At 35.7% G+C, this 16,993-nt stretch overlaps 2 protein-coding genes across 2 annotated transcripts; both read left to right on the forward strand.

The window, feature by feature from the left end:
* Positions 1 to 3,749: 3,749 nt before the first annotated feature.
* LOC102626303 (puromycin-sensitive aminopeptidase) lies at positions 3,750 to 11,638 on the forward strand. The gene is made up of 33 exons (XM_025098702.2): positions 3,750 to 3,990; positions 4,353 to 4,433; positions 4,523 to 4,567; positions 4,715 to 4,855; positions 4,947 to 5,022; positions 5,300 to 5,376; positions 5,545 to 5,658; positions 5,753 to 5,827; positions 5,930 to 6,037; positions 6,145 to 6,357; positions 6,454 to 6,515; positions 6,659 to 6,686; positions 6,783 to 6,869; positions 6,977 to 7,002; positions 7,421 to 7,484; positions 7,587 to 7,667; positions 7,871 to 7,918; positions 8,027 to 8,045; positions 8,217 to 8,221; positions 8,336 to 8,347; positions 8,468 to 8,524; positions 8,641 to 8,750; positions 8,831 to 8,911; positions 9,011 to 9,194; positions 9,357 to 9,505; positions 9,592 to 9,730; positions 9,831 to 9,977; positions 10,099 to 10,180; positions 10,263 to 10,438; positions 10,654 to 10,764; positions 10,882 to 10,998; positions 11,088 to 11,159; positions 11,335 to 11,638. The coding sequence occupies exons 1-33, from the start codon at positions 3,913 to 3,915 to the stop codon at positions 11,413 to 11,415; spliced, it is 2,946 nt and encodes a 981-aa protein (XP_024954470.2). The 5' UTR covers positions 3,750 to 3,912; the 3' UTR covers positions 11,416 to 11,638.
* Positions 11,639 to 13,274: 1,636 nt separating this feature from the next.
* LOC102626793 (uncharacterized) lies at positions 13,275 to 16,773 on the forward strand. Its single transcript, XM_006476478.4, has 2 exons — positions 13,275 to 13,618; positions 15,108 to 16,773. Exons 1-2 carry the CDS (start codon positions 13,502 to 13,504, stop codon positions 16,371 to 16,373), a joined length of 1,383 nt encoding a protein of 460 aa, XP_006476541.2. The 5' UTR covers positions 13,275 to 13,501; the 3' UTR covers positions 16,374 to 16,773.
* Positions 16,774 to 16,993: the final 220 nt, after the last annotated feature.

Below are 16,993 nucleotides of genomic sequence, written 5' to 3' on the forward strand. Positions count from 1 at the left end.
CCCATTGCCATCCCTAATTTTTCATTGTTATATATAAAATAATAATAATAATAATATTCTTTTCTTTTTCGAAATATAATAATAATAAAGTTTCGTAAAAGGAAATTACAGGAGATGATACAAACAATTCTTGCATGAGAACAACCTCCATCTCAAATGACACAGCCAAAATATGGTATGAGCTACGTACAGTCTTGCAATCTCTAGGAATAGCTCTTGCAACAGGATACTCTTACCTTTGAAATAAGCTTAAATGTCTGATATCATCCACGTAATTTTTCAATACGCTCCCCCATTAAAGACACGAGGTCTAGCAAAAAGCTCAGCTTCTTATTTACTCGAATCTCACTAATGTAAGTAATAATAATAATAATAATTAATAAGCATCTTCATTAGAGCCTGTGCTCTCCTTTATTATTATTTTTTTTTTTTTTGAAAAAAGACTATTAGCGTCCAATATTTGGAGAAACGAACATAAAAGTCTTACAAGTTTTTAAAATAGACATATAATTTCATTTTCAGTTTCATTTATTTTAACTAAAAAATGGGTAATATTGCATATATACATAAATATACACAGTATTTACAAGAAAGGAAGTGGAAAATTTTTCAAAATCGTCTTCTTCCCTAAAATCACAGCAGTTGTTGCTCTAAAATTTAACAAAATTTAAGAATTATATATCTTTTTTAAAACACTAAAAAATTCTAAGTACCTTTTTTTTAAACGACTGAAAACTAACCATCTTTTTCCCCCCTTTCTTTTTCACCCTTTGTTTGGAGAATTAGTTTTGCCTACTACAAAATTGCTGTTCTTAAAATATGGATTTCATCATTGCCCAATTGAAGCATCCCAGCTAAGCAGGCAATTTGGGACATTGTTATATATATAATGTGGCAGCTTTTGATTGGTTCTTCTTAACTAACAAATATAATTTAATTTATAACCTTGAATGTGAATTATTTGATCCTTGACAGGTGGATTTTGTGATAAGAAAATGAAATTGAACATGTTACATTGCTTCGAACGTTGTGTTATTGATAAGGACAAAGCTTAAAACGCTAGGCCTTATCTGTTTAGCCATTATTATATTCAAAGGAGGGCTTACTAAGTTCTAATTAGCATTGTGTTATAGCAAATATCGATTGAGCAATTTTAAAAGTCTGAGCTTTTCTGCGAGCAAAAGCATCCCTGAAGAGAAACACTTTTAGACTTCTGGAGTTCAAATCCAATTCAATTTTTTTTTTCTTTTTTCTTTTTTCAATATTACAATATAATTTTGTAGTTGTCTTTAAAAGAGTGTTGAGATCCTTCACAACGTTGTTACGTTGAAGTTCAACCCACAAGTAATCTTCTTTGTTGGAGCCATCGTAAAAATCCAGCTATATTCTCACAATACTAATTAACCATCCAAAAACAAGCATTGAATTTTCAATAAGGTGTTAGCCTAACATAAATTAAATGAATATTGAATTATATGAATATTATTACTACGGTGATGCGGCTATCTATCTAAGCAATGACCAAATCATTGAAATGTGGTCTCTTTGACCTCTAATATTAGGCGAGCAAATTGAAAAATGAATAGCCGCCAAAGCAGAGTTGACGCCAATTTAGACCCCTTTCTATTTAATTGACCTTTAAAACTCATTGTGTTAATGTGTACAGATAAAACTGTAGAAACTTTGACCGCCGGCTCCATCCCTATCAAAATTTGCACGATCCCATCGTAAGAAATGATCCAAAAATTATGAATCTGGTTGTCGTATTTTGAATATGCAATCGAGATGTGGAGTTTAAACGTTGGGTTCTTTATATCACTATTATTAAAATATCAAAATGATCATTTCATTATTGGTCCGGCGATAACAGACAATCAATGTCTCCCATTTTGTTACCAATCCTTTTTTTATTTTTCCCCTAAAAACTCTCATTAAAAGGGTAAAGAAGTCAATAACTAATATCACAAACTTTCATTAAAAAAGTAAAAAAGTTAAGGAAAATATTTGGTGTAGAGAAACACGCGAGAAAGACGAGAGCAACAATGAATAAAAGGGTAGAGAGAGAGAGAAAAAAAAATTACTTGTATTACAAAACCATAACAGATATAGGAAAGACTGACTCAATTCAAATATTTTTATAATTGTGGGAACTTAAACTAACTCTCATAATATTTTTTGTGAAAGTTCAAACCCTTGCTCTTACACTACATATTATGAGTGTAATGATTCTCCCACTAACTCAAAAACCCATTAGTGTCATAAAAACAATACTTAAGAAAATCTGTCAAATCCTACTTAAAATTATGCCTAACAACATAAATTCTAACTATATTCACTACAAATCCCTCGTCACGGAGAAGAAAACAATTATATCAAACATTGATTGAAGCAATGAATATTGACAGTATATAATGAAATCAAATTATTAATTCTTTGTCGTACCAAATCCTTTGTATTCTCCTTGCTATATGTTAATGATATGAGGCCAAATATACTTGGAACGCCCACAACTAATTAGAATTTTATTCGTATTCTGTTAGATAGAATTAAATTTGATTTTTTTTCTTAAACCAATCATAATTAAAATTTTTAGATATTATTGCATTAGTCCCTGTGGCTTCGCCCATGCATAAGTGAACATAAAATTTACACAATGTGCCACCTAGACGATTGGCATGGAGATTCATTACGAAGGGAAAGACATAAATCTTACTTGTATTGGGCGCAGACTTGAAGTTGTTACCTCTATTAATATTTCACAATGAAAATATTGATTAATTATTTATTAAGTAAGAAAATTATAAAATAATGTACTATATAATAGAAAAGATTTATAAAAAATTATTTCGCAATGAAAAATAGTAATTTGTTGAGATTTACTATTTTTAATTTATCTTAATATAACAATAATAAATAATACAAAATATTTTAGTTAATAGCAATATAAAAATGTATTTTGTAATAGTATAATGAATATTGTTGCAATAATAAATATTTAATTATTTTATAATTAAGAAAAAATTCAATTTTCACATTTAATGATTTTTTGTTTGATTAATTAAATATTTCATAAACAATTTCAAGAATAAATTATCGTTACAATCCAATCGGATCATAAACCACACCAAACGGATGGCAACACTGAATAGTCGAACATTGGTGTACCAAAGGCACCCATCAAATTTTTTGGACTCTCGTTCTTCATCGGCTATCAAGCTTGACCTTAGATGTAAGCCCAAAATGTTTTTGGACTTCAGCCCATGACTAAGGTAGGCCGAAATGAGAGAAAGCCTACTCCAGTTTAATCGTGGGTTGGTCGTGATAAACTTGGCCTCAATCATATGTGAGAAAGTGACAGGGTTCAATGGATAATATTTAAAATTTGCTAAGAGACCAGGTCTCATTAGATTAGTTTGTCAATTTAAATATTCTAATTACGGGTAATCTGTAATTAGATTTTTCTATTTTATTACTCGTTATAAATAAGTATCTTCGATGGGTGTGGGTCACTCATGTTTTGTTCCATCCAAGGTTTTCAAGAAATCAAAGTCTCTCTATCTTTTTCGCTACATCTGATCATCAATCTGGGTAATTCAATCACTCTTAGTTTCCTCAATTTCGATTTAAAGTCAGGCTTTATTTATTATTTATTTATTTATTTAGTTACCCCTGAATTTTCTTGGCCATATTCTGAATTATCCATATCTCATTATATAAGAAAGAAAAAAACCCAGAGTGAGAGTGGGACTCTCTGTTTTATTTGTTTCTCTTTAGTCTTTTGTTAGTTAGGGTTTTTGGGTTTTGGTCATCCGAGTATCTCTTCATCTTCATAAGAAGAAAAATCCTTTTTGATTTTACTGTAGTAAAATTTGGTCTTTGTACTAATTCAAATTCGGTAGCTTATAGGGTTAAATGGCTCGGTTGATTCTTCCATGCAAGAATTCGTGTTTGACAAAGATCGCTCTTTTGGGTTTCATCTCCTCTTCTCCCGTGATTACTCCATCCCCATTTTACTGTTATTATACGAGTGTGCTGCTGTGTTTGGTTGCTGAGGAATTGTTGAAAGGATATGGAAATTGACATTTTTAATGTTAGAATGTAGTTCATTTAGTTATTTGTTACAAAAGTTTGTTTATGTTCACCTTGGTTATATGGAACTGAAGTACTGCTGTTGAATATTTACTGATTTTCTGGAGATTTTTCTGAGTTTGAAATGCAATTTGAACTTTTCTTGGGCTCTAACCTTAAGTGTGCAGACCCACGGGCATCTGACCACACATGTTAGTGGTGACTGTAAAATGACAAATTCATTTGGTAATCTGGCATTAACATATTCCTTTTGTTGTCTGCAGCATCAGGCTATTGGTCGTGTTGGCTTCTTCCGAACTTCAGCAAAACATAGCTATCAGAAAAAGTGTTTGCTCAGTTCCGAGGTTAGTGCATGATCACATTGGCCATGTATTGATCTCATTCTCAAAATTTAAGTAAAACGTTTCTGATTTGTCTATGTTTAAAATTTTAGGTCTCTTATCAAAAGAATTACAGGTTTCCATATCCTTTTTTACTGGTAAGTGGTTATCCATTGTATATAAATATTTTTGCTTTGCTATATGTCTGTACATACTCACTAGACACTTGTATGGTATGTAAAATATGTCCTGGTCATCCTTGTTCAATTTTGTTGATCTCGTGGTGTACTTATTTTTTCTTTCAGAGGACTAGGCAGATCAGCGGGAGACTAGTTTGTTCAGTTGCCACAGAAAGTGTACCAAAGGAAGCTCAGGAATCCAAAATGGATACACCCAAAGAGATATTTTTGAAGGATTACAAGATGCCAAATTACTATTTTGACACGGTTTGCAAGCATGATTAAATTAGAATACTCTTTATTTATTAATGTGGATTCTGCTTGTGTTACTGCAGTACTAATGGAACTACTTCTTCAGGTGGATTTTAAATTTTCCTTGGGTGAGGAGAAAACTATTGTTAGTTCAACAATAACAGTGTTGCCTAGGGTTGAAGGTAATTTATTGGTTTTTACTTATTGGTATCAATTTTTTTCATTTTCTTTTAGCGTTAGATAGCATAAATGGTAATTCTTTGTCAATTTCTTGAAAACTTCATTGGTATTTGCATTAATCTATTATGGTTGCCACATGCGGATCCTTCCTTAGCTAGGATATAAATGTTCACTCTTTTTATTTCTTTTGGTAAAGCTGATACTCAAGTATTACGTTTCTATAATAAACAGAACAAAGTAGGAAAATTGCACTAGTCATCTAATGTTGTTGTGGAGCAGGTTCTTCTTCTCCACTGGTTTTGGATGGACAAGATCTCAAGCTTGTTTCAATCAAGGTTAACGGTATAGAACTGAAGGTATGTGCGTTTTGTTAAACCTTCCTATAATAAACTTAGGGTTATTAAATCTTTAAGCTAGAGATCCTTGCTTTTCACACTCAGGTCAGAATTATCAGTTGACATCTTCTAGGTGGGCATGTGCTTTCGGGATTCTAGTGCAGTTTTCTTACTTTGTTCTCTTTTCAGGAAGGAGATTATCACTTGGACTCACGTCATTTGACACTCCAATCACCACCAAATGGTGCATTTACCTTGGAAATTGTCACTGAGATATATCCTCAAAAGAACACCTCATTAGAAGTAAGTCAATGCCCCTTCATTTTTATGTTCTACTTGTGTATCAACTGTATTTCTGATCTAATGAACTTACTAAAAATTTGAAATTTTCATGTAGGGGCTTTACAAGTCATCTGGGAATTTCTGTACACAATGTGAAGCAGAGGGTTTTAGAAAAATTACATTTTATCAGGTCAGTATCTTGAGATAGCTAAAACAGCTAAGAATTAAGTAACCTTTGCAGCAGGTTATTAATCTCACATAAAATTTGTGGACCCATTTAATGCACTAACAGGACCGTCCTGATATAATGGCAAAATACAAGTGCTATATTGAAGCTGATAAGTCATTGTACCCAGTATTGCTGTCTAATGGAAATCTCATAGAGAGAGGAAACCTTGAGGTGACGCTTGCTTTTGCTGCAATGAGGCATTTTTTTCACTTCCTTTTTTCATGTGTTATTTATCAGCGAATGATTCTTATTATAGTTAATTTTGTCATCCATTGCAGGGTGGTAGACATTATGCCCTTTGGGAGGATCCATTCAAGAAGCCTTGCTACTTGTTTGCCTTAGTTGCCGGACAGTTAGAAAGCAGAGATGATATATTTGTCACCCGCTCAGGTCGGAAAGTGTCTCTAAGGATCTGGACCCCAGCACAAGACCTACCGAAGACTGCACATGCCATGTATTCGCTTAAGGCAGCAATGAAGTGGGATGAAGATGTCGGTATTTTCATTCTTAGCTCTTATACTTTTGAAAATTTTGATTCATTAGCCTTTGGTTCTAAAGCCTATTGAATTTAATGGTTCTACAAACAGGTTTTTGGTCTTGAATATGACCTAGATCTTTTCAATATTGTGGCTGTTCCTGACTTTAACATGTAAGCTGCATTTTATTATGTTTACGCAAACATACATATATTATCTTTATTTTTCCCCGAATCCAAAACACCATTTTAGTTAAATCCTGTTGGCAAATATTGTGTTTATTGTTATACAATGCTGATACTGTTTGTTTCATCAGGGGAGCAATGGAAAACAAGAGTTTGAATGTATGGATTCTGACTTACTGAATCATTGTGGCTTTTTTTTAAAAAAAATTTCTGTGAATTTTTTATTACAATCATGCCTGAAATGCTCCTCTGCAGATTTTCAATTCAAAGCTTGTCCTGGCATCTCCAGAAACTGCTAGTGATGCAGATTATGCTGCAATTTTGGGAGTCATTGGCCATGAGGTTTGCTATCACTATTAGTTTTATTAAGACATACGAAGCCATGATTTTTCTTTTTAATCTGATCCAAACAAGGTTGTTCTCACTATGTTTTCATTTTTACTTTGCAGTATTTCCACAACTGGACTGGCAACAGGTGAGCTTATATTCCGTTAAGGTTCTTTCTTCTTTTAAAAAGACATGATATTACTTTGTTCTTCTTTTTCTTATTATGTATTGGATGTGTATTTGAGTGGTCTCGGCATTTTAAATTTAATGTATCAAAACTCTTGGGTATATATTTGAATGGTTTAGGCATATACAGAGGGCTGATCAGGTACTTGCAGTCGCGCTCCTTATGGGCTGACTGTGAGCATGGCAGGCTCTCAAACAGGGAGCCGTGGGCCCTACAGCACAGCTCTCTATTTGAGAGCTATGGAGCGCGACAGCACACCTGATCAAGTTTTGGCATTTATATATGTTCTTGGAGGTGGTTATATTTGTTAGTGCTATCATGTTATTTTAGTTACAATTTTGTGCTGGCACTAGAATTTATGCTAGCTAAATAACTGCAGAGTGACATGTCGTGACTGGTTCCAGCTCAGCTTGAAGGAAGGTCTTACTGTTTTTCGTGATCAGGTATAAGGACTTCTATTTTCAGTAAGTTGATGGTAGATGCAAATCTCATGGTTCATCTTTCTTTGTTGACATAAGTGTATGAATCAAATCTTTTATTGATAGGAATTTTCATCTGACATGGGAAGTCGTACTGTAAAGCGGATTGCTGATGTTTCAAAGCTACGAAATTATCAATTTCCACAGGTGCTTTCCTTTTGTCTTTTGTCCACAACCTTGGAAGGTTCCCTCATTTTGTTCAATTATTCCTATTGCGTTACAATTACTGTTTAAAGCAATTTGCAGATTTTTTCGATAAAATATGTATGTTATTTCTGCATTCATGCACCGCAAATGTATAATATTCTGCACGTTAAGCACCCGTTAACTTCCATTTTCCACTTTTCAAGGATGCTGGTCCTATGGCTCATCCTGTTCGGCCACATTCTTACATCAAGGTCAGTGAGTGATAACCGTTCTTGTAAAGTGTTATCAGTTCTCAGCTAGGGAATTTTAATTGTTTTGGTTCTAAACGCAGTTAAATTTGTTTCTTTTTCCTCATGCAGATGGATAACTTCTACACAGGCAAGTTTTTTTTTTCTTTAGTTTGACATGAGCTGAATGTTACATGGAAATGTTTTCTTTGGTGGCTTAGAAATTCTCATTCAATGGTGACTCTGATATGTCTGCCTTCATTCTGCAATTTTCGTTGCACATGATACTGGTATTGGGCTACCTACCAACTTCAAACTGCAGTGACGGTATGGCCTAGCAATTTGTTGTGTCTTTTACCTGTGTTTCCTTTTTTGGTTTCTTTTGATAAGATATCTAATTGCTTCTTGTTGTCTTTGTTTGTTTTTTTTTCTTTCTGGCAGGTTTATGAAAAGGTTTGACTTTGTTTTAGTATATCTCTCTCTCTCTCTCTCTCTGTGATTCTATCTGCTTGCATGTGTAATATGAAACTACAATCTGTCCATCAAAGGTTCATGATTGTGCCAACTTGTCAGGGAGCTGAAGTCGTTAGGATGTACAAAACCCTACTTGGGAGTCAAGGGTTCCGAAAGGTAAAGTTTAAAGAAACTTATGACTTGGAAACTAATTGTTATATCATCAGAAATTTGAGTTGTGCTGAAAAGCTGCTCTTGGAGTTGCCATTTGATTTGATCTCTGCACATTTCAGGGCATGGATCTTTATTTTAAGAGACATGACGGGCAAGCTGTAACCTGTGAAGATTTTTTTGCGGCCATGCGAGATGCAAATGATGCAGAATTTGCTAATTTCTTACTATGGTATGGATCTGTTATCTCCCATTTGAGTTTCCATTAGATAGTTTTGATGATTATGCTTTTATATGTGACGAAAAATTTAGGTACTCCCAAGCTGGAACGCCTCGCTTGAAAGTCACTTCGTCCTATAGTGCTGAAACTCGTACTTATTCTTTGGAATTCGGGTACACATGCTAAGATTCATTTTGATGAGAATTTAGTTCCTTTGTTTTGTTTGACGATAATGTCAACAATAACTGCATGTTTTATGGGGAAATTTCCAGTCAAGAGGTACCATCAACCCCGGGGCAGCCAGTGAAAGAACCCATGTTCATCCCTGTGGCAATAGGTCTGCTGAACTCAAGTGGCAAGGACATGCCACTTTCTTCTGTGTATCATAATGGGAAATTGCAATCTCTTGGAAGCAACAATCAGCCAGTCTACACAACAGTTCTTCGAGTAACCAAGGTTCTTTAAAACCTTGTTATGAAATGCTTGCTTTATCTTCATTTTTAACTGCTGCCTTCCTTTTTTGTTTTTGTTGGGGTTTCATGTTGAAACTTTGGCAGTTTCCCTTTTCAAAATAAACTAGCTCATAGTGCTAATTGACTTTCTGTTGTTGAAAAGCAGAAAGAAGAAGAATTTGTGTTCTCTGATATATCCGAGCGGCCAATTCCGTCTATCTTGCGCGGTTACAGCGCCCCTATTCGCCTTGAATCTGATCTCTCCGATAGTGATCTGTTTTTCCTCCTTGCTAATGATTCGGATGAGTTCAACCGGTTTGTCTTTGCTGAAACATTGATACTTTCTTTTATCTGGCGTTGAGTGGTTCATGCAGAGTTTAAAGATCTTCTTTTCTTTTTAGTTGGGAAGCTGGACAGGTGTTGGCAAGGAAACTGATGCTCAGCTTGGTGGCTGATTTCCAACAAAACAAACCACTGGTTCTGAATCCAAAGTTTGTGCATGGCTTCAGAAGTATGCTTGGTGATTCAAGCTTGGACAAAGTATGATGAGGGCTTCCTATTCATATCAGATTTGGGTGGGGTGGTGGTTGTGGAGGAGGATGAATGTACTAATCAACTTGAGTTGTATTTTCTTATCCAGGAATTTATTGCAAAGGCTATAACTCTGCCTGGTGAAGGAGAGATTATGGACATGATGGAGGTTGCAGATCCGGATGCTGTTCATGCTGTTCGAACTTTCATCAGAAAGCAGCTTGCCTCTGAACTGAAAGCAGAGTTTTTAACCACGGTATGCTGTGTTGTGTGGAGGGACATTGCCCTCAACAAATGAATTTACTTTATTTCTTTTTCTCTTCATCGTGATTGATCTCTCTTGATGCATGAACTTTGGAACTTTTTGTATTGTACAGGTGGAAAATAATAGGAGCACAGGAGAGTACGTGTTCAATCATCATAATATGGCCAGGCGTGCTTTGAAGAATATTGCACTTGGTTTGTCTTCCACAAAGTTACGTGTTTCAGATCAATCTGCTGGAATTTCCTACAACTAAATGTATTTTTGTTTTGTATGTAGCCTATCTTGCATCACTTGAAGATGCTGATATTGTGGAGCTTGCATTGCGGGAATATAAAACTGCCACAAATATGACGGAACAATTTGCAGCTTTGGCAGCAATTGTTCAGAAGCCTGGTAAAATTCGAGATGAGGTGTTGGATGATTTCTATGGCAAGTGGCAGCATGACTATTTGGTAATTTTCCAATTCAATAGCTGCTTGTTGACTGAATAAACTTCTCACTAAATCGCCCAATAAAATGTGCTGTTTGGGGGATGCATACCTCTCTCTCAGATGTGATGTGATTTTTGTCTGTTACTGGTGTATTTATTAACTATATTATTAGAGTTGTTACCAGCACAGTTCCTTAATATATTTCTAGTACAATTTCATTTTTCCTCTTTTTTCAGGTTGTGAATAAATGGTTTGCTCTTCAAGCCATGTCTGACATCCCTGGTAATGTTGAGTGTGTCCAGAGGCTATTGGACCATCCAGCGTTTGATCTGCGTAATCCAAACAAGGTAATTTTCTGTGCTCGTGTGGTCAGGTGTAAGCGTTGCTTATATCTTCATGTGCATCCCTTCAGTGTTTTCCTTTCCAAAGGGTACATTGAAATTTGGATTCTCTTTTTGGGACAGGTATACTCGCTCATTGGAGGATTTTGTGGTTCCCCTGTGAACCTCCACGCAAAGGATGGCTCCGGCTATAAGTTCTTGGGTGAAATGGTGGTCCAATTAGACAAAATTAATCCTCAGGTTTGTCTAATAGTCTGCATTTAGTGTAATCTAAACTCATTTACTTTTGATGCTTCTTCTCTAAGCTTAGTCTTATTTATTTATTGCAGGTGGCTTCCCGAATGGTGTCAGCCTTCTCTAGATGGAGGCGTTTTGATGAAACTCGACAAAACCTTGCCAAGGTATATATATATATATATATATATATATAACACAATATTTGGAAAAGGACAGTTTCCAAATATATAATTAATCGCTGATTGAAACCAACCAATTCACTTGACTCCAATGATAAATCATCTTGTTCTATTGTGCTACTGGTATTGAAATAATAATAATTGGCACGGTGTTCTGCAGGCTCAGCTGGAGATGATTATGTCTGCCAATGGACTCTCAGAGAATGTGTTCGAGATTGCCTCAAAAAGTTTAGCTGCATAAATTCATTTGGAAAATAAGAAAAAAATGTTGCTTTGGCTAGTTTTGATGTGAAAAATAAATTTATGTTAATGTGGGAGCCATTACTGTGTTTTGCTCCCCTACAGAATATGGAAACCTGCATGCACGGAACGTCCCCTGATATTTTCAAACTTTCAATGTAGAATCTCTTCAATGTGGGATTATTGATTTATTATCCTAGTTTCATTATTATTGTTACTTTCAAGTTTAATGGCCATACAAATTTTTATTTTTATCTTTTAAAATCAAAGAGATTACACGTATGTGTTGTATGTATGACATTCAAAATGTGTACAGCCATATACATGTGATGGGGGAATTTTTGACGTGAGAGGTCGTTCGTTGATTCATCAATTGGAAAATGACAATCTCATCAGAAAGGGGCCCTAGGTGAGGTGCGCGACGCTCTGTGGCCTAACGTGTATGAAGGTTAAAGTTTTAGTTGAGCTTCCTTGAAACTTTGATTTATGAAGTCAAACATTTTTAAAGCTACGACGACTTTGATTCGTCGCTCAATTAGGCACATAGCAATCAGTAATGACGTACGTATTTTTATATATCAAGTGCATACCATAATTCATTCTGTTGCCTTTTTGATATCCAATAATTCCTGACTTTCCAAATCATTCATCAAATCACATGTGAGTCCGCATGATTTCACAAAAGCCAACAGGCAAAAAAGCCTTGCTCTTAGGGTGTGTCACATATCCAGTAGTGGACCCAAGAGCTATGCTTTTGATGATTGAGCTTTCTCAATTTTCATGCAGGCAAATAACTGAACCATAAAGTTAAATCCTTTAGCAGTCAACTAAAGCAAAAGGTTAAAAGTAAATAAATCTTCACAAAATCAAAATCTCCTAGTGTCTCAAATCTAACTCATAAAGCTTCAAAGATATATGTCGAAAAGCCTCCTTTCCTATGTGGGTTGATTATGAGATGCATTTAAAGGAAGGGGGATTAAAAAGGGGGACAATCACAACCAAGTCCCTAAGGTTTGTCAATGTTTAAAATTTAGTGCACAAGTTCCTTCTATTAGTGTTTTTATGCTCATGTCGAAGCATTAAACATATTGTCTAAATCTATTACGTTACAGTAAGATCGATTTTGTAAAAGGAGTGATTTTTTTGTTTTTATTTGGGGCATAAAAAATTTTGTCAGAATCAATATTTGATATTTGTACCATATTAAATCAATTTTGAGAAAGAAATAATAAACAAACTACACAAACAATATTAATTATAGCAACCCAAACTTAACCGAGACACGTGTGTCCATTCCTAAAGGATTGGAGATTTAGCATATCTTAGAAGTGTGTGTGCTTCCTTTTGAAATGACCAAGGTTTAAATATCCATTTACCAAATAGTGGGGTCTAAGGATCTATTTAAGGCGAACCGCAGGGGTCCCGATGTTAAAATTTCTAAACATAGAAGAAAATTTAAGTATGGAGAAGGCTGGCAAGCAAAGTTCGTTGAAGTGGCGGGTAAAGGGGGAGAATTTTTGGGGGAGTGGGACCTGCGATACGAAGTTGGCTGTGTGCGCACGAAAGTCGAGAGCCATCAAGAAGAGGATGCGCACACGTGCACACCTTTGACAGTACTAATTTTAAATGCTTTCTCGGTAAACCCCAAATTAGTTTTTCTTTTTTTTTAAAAAAAAAAAAAACCCACGACTTAAAAACTATCACAATTATATCGTTATCAAATTCTTGGGAAAACAGTTCTTATCCCACTAATTAGACAAAACTGCCCTCAATTACCTCCAAAAGTCAGATTCCATTCATGTGAATAGAAGTTGATGGCTAGGTCATTTATGTCAGTGTGTTGGATAATCAATCCCTCGCACAGTAGCTAAGTCACTGCCGTGTTTGACCTCAAAAGCGCTAGTTAAAAAACACAAAAATGTATTTATGTGTACGCACAAGTAAATTAATTTATTCATAAATCAAGATCACATTAATAAAAGAAACGAGATTTGATTTAATTTTGTTTTGAGTATAGCTTCCTCTGTGAGTCTGAGTTCCTCACTTTCTCGAGAAAAATTTGTTATTATTTTCCGAGAAAATTAGAGATGAGAGGCGTGAATGGAGGAGATTCGAGAGCTTTGAACAACAGTTTGGAGACTATAAGCGCAGCTGCTACTGCGATCGCGTCAGCTGAGAATCGCGTTCATCAAGCTACGTCTCAGGTATAAATCATTTGATCGGCTTTGATTTGTCAGTGTCATGAATTTCTGTGATGTATTTGTTTGATTGGTAGATTTTAGATCTGTTGCTTATATTAGGTGCTTGTTTTACTTGAATTTTGGTTATGGCTTTCTCGGAAAGCAGCTATTTTTGCTTTCATAGGTAATGGAGTGTTTCAATGAGAGAGATAAAGTTGGGATTGGCTTTTTGATGTTTGACTTGTATTCGAAGAAATTATGCAACTTTAACTTTTTCTTAAATTTCAAGTTCAATTTTTTTGTTTAATATTTTCTCTCTTTGCTTGAGACTCTATTTTGGAACTTATGATTTGCTGCAATTTCCTGTTGAAGTATGTAAAATTTTGATTGGGAAGGAATAGCTTCTCTGATAAATTTGAAAATCTGCAAGCTATGATGCTTGCAACGGAAAATTTTTTTAAAAATATATATTTATATATATATATATATATTTTGGTTTCTGGTTTCAAATATTTAATTGCTGATTAGAAGGGCACTAGGCTGATTTATGAGTGTTCGTTAGAGGACATTCAGATGCTGATTTTTCTCTTTTAATCATTTAAAATGAAAAACTTTCGGAATTTCTTTTTAGATGGCAGGCAGGTGTGGTCATTTCTAGATTCAAAATTTTAAAAATCTTTACAAGTTGAAGTGAGGAATCCAATGGATGAAGAAATGGCATATGGAAAACTTATAGGAGCTTGTTTATATGAATATTAAAACAAGGAAACTGAAATTGTATTTGTAATAGAATTGATCAATCCTAATCTGACTGGAGGCCTAAGTGCGGATACGTCTGTTGCATATTATCAATACAGAACACAAAGCTATGAAGTACCAAATCAGAAGGGAAATTCATCATCTTTGAAAGATTTTGAATCTCCTTGTGTGGGGTTTTGAAGACATACTTGCTTTAATCTGTTTCATTTCTTGATGATCTCCAATTGAGAATTTTGATAAGCAAATGTATAAGACATACGAGCTTCCAGTTTCTGATGATTCTCAGAAACAGATATCATATATTTAATTGATTAGGTAATGGCACTTTTTTCTTTTCATCTTTGCGGCTTATAAATATATTAAGACATTCTGAAGTGAAATACTTCTATTCTCCCTGGCTTTTATAAATATATTAAGTGGAATTATTGTGTCAGTTGCTCTTTGACTCTTCAATACATGATCAAGGACCAAAACTTATGTGGTCATGCAAGCATACAAAGTAGATATGGTGTTTATGCCTTCATTCAACACCCTGGCACTTAATCTTTTGTTTTTCAAGGAAAACAAAACATGGCTCCAATTGGTCTTTCTCATAGTTCCTGCAGAATGCATGAAGAGAATGCCACAATTTGATTTTAAATGTTTTTATAAATCTCAAGTTTTTCTTTGAACTTTTCATATTATTTCAGTTTCTCGATGTCTTTCTGGTCACAAAATTGGATTCCTGGTATAATGTTATACTCTCTTTTTACAGAAGAGAAGATGGGGGGGTTGCTGGAACATATCCTGGTGTTTTGGATTTCAAAAACACAGAAAGCGAATAGGGCATGCTGTCCTTGTTCCTGAACCAACAGCCTCCCGAAGTAATGCTTCTGAAGCTGTAAATTCTACCCAAGCAACTGCTATTTCTCTTCCCTTTGTTGCACCTCCATCCTCTCCTGCATCTTTCCTTCAATCAGAACCTCCTTCTGCAACACAATCACCTGCAGGTTTAGTTTCTCTCAACTCTATTTCTGGCAACATGTACTCTCCTGGCGGGCCTTCCTCAATTTTTGCTATTGGCCCTTATGCCCACGAAACTCAGTTAGTTTCGCCACCTGTCTTCTCAACCTTCACCACAGAACCATCAACTGCGCCTTTCACTCCTCCTCCCGAGTCTGTCCATTTGACTACACCTTCCTCTCCCGAGGTGCCATTTGCTCAGCTTCTTGACCCCAGTCTCCGATTTGGGGAGCAAGGTCAGAAATTCCCGTTTTCCTATTATGAATTTCAGTCTTATCATCTCCATCCTGGAAGCCCGGTTGGCAACTTGATCTCTCCTAGCTCAGGCATCTCAGGCTCAGGCACCTCCTCACCTTTCCCTGATGGTGAGTTTGCTACCGCTGGGCCTCAATTTCCTGATTTCCACAGAGGTGATCCGCCCAAGCTGTTGAACCTTGATAAGCTTTCCATTCGTGAATGGGGATCACGTCAAGGTTCAGGCACTTTGACCCCAGATGCTGTAAGGTCCACTCCTCGCAATGGCTTTTTTCAGAACCGTCAGATATCAGAGGTTGCCTTGCGTCCACATTCAGAAAATGGGCTCCGAAAAGATCAAATTGTTGATCATAGAGTTTCATTTGAGTTAACCACTGAAGATGTTGTAAGATGTGTAGAAAAGAAGCCAACAACGTTAGCTGAAGCTGTATCAGAATCGCTGCAGAATGGAACAACGGTTGAGAAAGAAGAAAGTTCTGGCGAAGCTGAGAATGTTCATCACAGCTGTGCTGGAGAAGCTGCAAATGATGAACCACTGAAAACTCCAGTGGATGTGGAAGAGGCACCAAGACACCAGAAGCAACAGTCGATAACGCTTGGTTCCACCAAAGAATTTAATTTCGACAGTGCAGATGGAGATTCTCATGAGCCTACAATTGCTTCTGACTGGTGGGCAAATGAGAAGGTGGTTGGGAAGGATAGCGGGGCCATCAAGAACTGGGCCTTCTTCCCTGTGATACAGCCAGCACCAGGTGTGAGCTAACTAGTATGCCAAACTCCTACTGTCTCCATGTTTATGGAACATTGTGCGGATTTTTGCGGCAGGGACCCAAACTAGTTATTGACGGCAAAACAAATTAGATAGTTTTGGTGGTTTAGATAGTTGGACAGGTGTTACGGCGCCTTGCTACACATGAAGGCTGTTTTTTGAGTCCTTCGTGACCTGAAAACAGGGCAGGTTGGAATATTTTGTTTAGTTGGTTCGGATAGTGTAACATAAATGATGAATATAGCTTAGACTGCCAAATGACCTATTAACAGCAGCTGTTTTAGATCTGTTTCTTCATCCTTTCGGTATGTAATATAAATGATCATCGAATAGTGATAATAATTGATGCGGCCACCAAAGATGGAAATGTACTTTCAGCTCAGCTGATTTTATCTTTGCAGTTATGCCATTGAAATTTGAAACGATACGGAGAAAGCGTTCTACGAATATCTGCTACCTCAGCGGCCCGTCATTGATGTTTTGAGAGTAATATCGCAACAGAACCACCATAATATATTTATCACACGATTCACACCACACAATAATCAAAACTCTTACAAGCTGGCACCTTTAATTTCAAATTTTTTTATAACTTGCTTCTGTCATTTTTGGTG

This window comes from Citrus sinensis, chromosome 3 (assembly GCF_022201045.2).
Source record: "Citrus sinensis cultivar Valencia sweet orange chromosome 3, DVS_A1.0, whole genome shotgun sequence".
In the NCBI taxonomy this organism is placed as follows: Eukaryota; Viridiplantae; Streptophyta; class Magnoliopsida; order Sapindales; family Rutaceae; genus Citrus; species Citrus sinensis.

What these genes read in the sequence shown, in the direction of transcription:
- LOC102626793 (XM_006476478.4), top strand. Translation starts at nt 13,502, where the DNA reads ATGAGAGGCGTGAATGGAGGAGATTCGAGAGCTTTGAACAACAGTTTG. An exon ending in TTCATCAAGCTACGTCTCAG is followed by an intron (nt 13,619 to 15,107) that starts GTATAAATCATT and finishes CTCTTTTTACAG; the next exon opens with AAGAGAAGATGGGGGGGTTG.
- LOC102626303 (XM_025098702.2), top strand. Translation starts at nt 3,913, where the DNA reads ATGGCTCGGTTGATTCTTCCATGCAAGAATTCGTGTTTGACAAAGATC. An exon ending in AAAAGAACACCTCATTAGAA is followed by an intron (nt 5,659 to 5,752) that starts GTAAGTCAATGC and finishes ATTTTCATGTAG; the next exon opens with GGGCTTTACAAGTCATCTGG. An exon ending in GAAATTATCAATTTCCACAG is followed by an intron (nt 7,668 to 7,870) that starts GTGCTTTCCTTT and finishes CCACTTTTCAAG; the next exon opens with GATGCTGGTCCTATGGCTCA.